We start from the raw sequence: 3,749 nt of genomic DNA on the forward strand, positions 1-3,749 counted from the left end.
TGTCCTAGCCATATTGATTTCTCTCGTGACTTTGCCCGAGACTAAATCATTATTTGGTTAAGGTAATTTACGAAGACCGGGACATGGTTGTTGATCGTTTAGCACTTAACGAAATATGACAATAAGGTCCCAAAACCATAATCGAAATCCATTATACCCCCTCATTGCACTCAATCCTTGATTAACCGTAATTGGATAATCTAGGATTGATCAATTGGCGCCATCCGTGGGATACGAATAGAATTGAAATGAGAAATTCGCGCTGGTTTTAATCGAGCTATTCAAATCATTTTTTTTTTAATTCTAATCGTGTTGTTTTCTGTCTTATATTGCAGGAATAAGTAATTTGTGCAACAGTAGTTGCAAGCAAAGCGAAATGACGAAGCAACAAAAGCTTTCGTTTACTAAGAAAGTTGTAAATGAGAATTTGAAAGTGCATAAAGCGCATAAAGCTTGTGTAAGCGAACGCTCGCCAGCAAAACTGAACAAAGAACAAGATGCGAGAATAATAAGCACAATACATAAGAAAAAAGGATTTAAAAAGTGAAAAGCAGTAGAAATGTTTGAAAAATGGAAATTCGCGCCCATTACATTTCCATTTGAGCAAAGTCGCGAAATGAATGACATGCCGTTGGTCATATCGTGTAAATTTGCGAATACAGGGATCACAATCATGAAAATTCATGTTGATACTGGCAGTAGTATTGATTTGATATACGATCAATGTTTTCGCCAATTGCCAGAATGCATCAAGGTGGAACTAAAACCAACCGCGATATCTTTATCTGGTTTCGCGGGTGAATCTGCTTGGCCTATGGGGCAAATATCCTTAGAAATTGAATTGTGTGATGAAACAGAGAAAAAATTGACAAGGCAAGCGCGGTTAGATTTTTATGTTATATGCACTGCTTCGCGTTATAACATGTTATTGGGAAGATCTGCGTTGCGGAGGCTTGGCATAGTACCATCTACAATACACGGAATGGTCAAATTTACTACCTGCAAGGGTGTGGCAACGATAAATTCTATGGCTATGCCATCAATTTGTACGGCTATAAGCATGAAAGATGCAATTTTTCCACATAAAATTGAAGATGATAATATGGTTGTTATAAATCCTAAGTATGTTGATCAAAAAATTAAAATTGGGACCAAGTTGAATGCAGAAATAAGAAAGAAGATTGTGCAGTTGCTGGTCGCGTATATAGATGTATTTGCTTGGAGTGAGCAAGATATGATCGGAGTTCCGCGTAATGTTGCAGAGCATAGATTAAATGCCAATCCTGCGTTAAAACCTATTGTACAAAAGCGCAGAGGAATGGCTCTAGACCGCATGAAGTGGTTGTCTGCGGAAGTTGTTAAATTGGTCAATGCGGGAATATTGCGCGAAGTAAAATATCAAACATGGGTTGCAAATCCTGTTTTGGTAAAAAAAAACCAGATGGTTCGTGGAGGATGTTTATAGATTTCAAGGACATAAATAAAGCTTGTCCGAAGGACAACTATCCACTTCCTGAAATTGATCTTAAAGTGGAATCTTTGCATGATTATCCTTACAAATGCTTTTTGGATGCCGCAAAAGGATACCATCAAATACCAATGGCGTTGGAAGATGAAGATAAAACCGCATTCCATACTGGAAAAGGCATTTATTGTTATATCAAAATGCCTTTTGGTTTAAAGAATGCGGGAGCCACTTATCAGCTGTTAATTGATAAAGCATTTGAAGGTCAGATAGGTCGCAATCTGGAAGCTTATGTTGATGACCTTGTTATAAAAAGTAAAACGCAAGAAAGTATTTTGGTAGATATGCAAGAAACATTTGAAAGTTTGCAGAAAATAAACATGAAGTTGAATCCGTCTAAGTGCAGGTTCGGAGAAAGGGAAGGCAAGTTTCTGGGATACTATGTCACTGAGCAGGGCATACAAGAAAATCCTAAGAAAATTACCGCAATTGAAAACATGACCGCGCCTAAAACCATTAAAGAAGTGCAAAGTCTAACTGGAAAAATCGCGGCTTTAACAAGATTTCTTTCGAAGGCCGCGGAACGACAGTTGCCTTTCTTTCACACTCTTAAAGGATGTTTAAAGCAGAAGAACTTTGTATGGACTGAAGAGGCTGATTAGGCATTTCAAGAAATGAAGCAATTGCTTGCTGCATTACCTACATTGATTGCACCTGTTGATGGTGAAATATTATATCTTTACATTTCGGTCGCGAACGAAGCATTTGGCTCAGTACTTATCGCAGAAAGGAATAAAGTTCAAAAGCCAGTGTATTTTGTTAGCAAGGCGCTTGCGGGAAGTGAAATAAATTATGCGCCGATAGAAAAATTTATTTACGCGTTAGTTTTAACTTCACGGCGATTGTGCAGATACTTTCAAGGTCATCCAATACATGTTTTAACTGATTTGCCGGTTAAAAATGTGTTGAACAAACCTGCGGTATCTGGAAGACTTGCCCAATGGGCGATTGAGCTTGGAGCATTTGAAATATCATATATACCGCGTACATCCGTAAAGGGGCAAGTTTTAGCAGATTACCTCGCAGAAATGACGGGTGAATTAGAGGTGATCCATGAAAGAACGCAATTAACGCCACCTTCGCATGAGATCTGGGATTTATATACAGACGGTGCCTCATGTATTGAAGGGGCAGGTGCGGGGCTAGTGTTGACAAATTCAAGTGGCGAAGAGCACACGTACGCACTGCGCTTTAATTTTGATGTGACAAACAATGAGGCTGAATATGAAGCGTTGCTTGCGGGATTGAATTTGGCACGTAAGATGAATATAACGCAGCTGCGTGCATATGTTGATTCACAACTGGTGGCAAATCAATTCAATGGCTCTTTTGAAGCACATGAGTTATCCATGCAGAAGTATTTGAAACTTGTAAAGGAATCTGCAGAAAAGTTTGAGTTCTTTGAATTATCACAAGTGTCGAGAAGTCAAAATAAAAAAGCAGACGCGTTAAGCAAACTTGCTGCATTAGCGTTTTCGCACTTTCAAAAATAGGTGTGGGTGGAAGAACTTCCTAATAAGTCCATTGATGGAAATTTATTTGTTGCGGTTATAGAAGAAGTTGGACCAAATTGGATGGATCCTATTGTCAATTATCTGCGAAATGGTACGTTGCCAGAAGATAAAAAGGAGGCTCGTTTGGTACGCGAAAGAGCACCCATGTATTTACTTGAAAATAATGTGTTATATCGTAAATCATATTTGGGACCATTAATGCGGTGTGTGGGACCCGCAGAAGCTGCAACCATTGTTGAAGAGGTGCATAGTGGATCTTGTGCTCTTCACACATGATATAAAACTATTACTGGCAAGATAATGCGTATGGGCTATTTCTGGCCTACTCTATATCGTGATGTTGCGCAAATTGTTAAGCGGTGTAAAAGTTGTAGTGACCCGAACTTTTCCATGTTTATATATATTAATTGAGATTGATATTTACATGATTAAATGTTTCCAACATGTTAAGCAATCAAACTTGTTAAGACTTGATTAATTGAAATATGTTTCATATAGACAATTGACCACCCAAGTTGACCGGTGATTCACGAACGTTAAAACTTGTAAAAACTATACGATGACATATATATGGTTATATATATAGTTAACATGTTTTTATTATAAGTATGTATCTCATTAGGTATTTTAACAATGAGTTATATACATAAAAATGAGACTATTAATTTAAGAAACTCGAAAACGATATATATAACGATTATCGTTATAAC

The 3,749-nt window shown here is 37.7% G+C and overlaps 1 protein-coding gene across 1 annotated transcript; it reads left to right on the plus strand.

Moving 5' to 3' along the window:
- Nucleotides 1–2,139: 2,139 nt before the first annotated feature.
- On the plus strand, nt 2,140–3,315 carry LOC139888679 (uncharacterized). Its single transcript, XM_071871673.1, has 2 exons — nt 2,140–2,940; nt 3,019–3,315. Exons 1-2 carry the CDS (start codon nt 2,140–2,142, stop codon nt 3,313–3,315), a joined length of 1,098 nt encoding a protein of 365 aa, XP_071727774.1.
- The last annotated feature ends 434 nt before the right edge of the window (nt 3,316–3,749 follow it).

This window comes from Rutidosis leptorrhynchoides, chromosome 2, assembly GCF_046630445.1.
Source record: "Rutidosis leptorrhynchoides isolate AG116_Rl617_1_P2 chromosome 2, CSIRO_AGI_Rlap_v1, whole genome shotgun sequence".
NCBI classification, from domain to species: domain Eukaryota; kingdom Viridiplantae; phylum Streptophyta; class Magnoliopsida; order Asterales; family Asteraceae; genus Rutidosis; species Rutidosis leptorrhynchoides.

Coding starts and splice junctions, on each gene's coding strand:
- LOC139888679 (XM_071871673.1), top strand. CDS start 2,140: ATGAAGCAATTGCTTGCTGCATTACCTACATTGATTGCACCTGTTGAT. Junction 2,941..3,018: donor AGTTCTTTGAATTATCACAA/GTGTCGAGAAGT, acceptor TTTCAAAAATAG/GTGTGGGTGGAAGAACTTCC.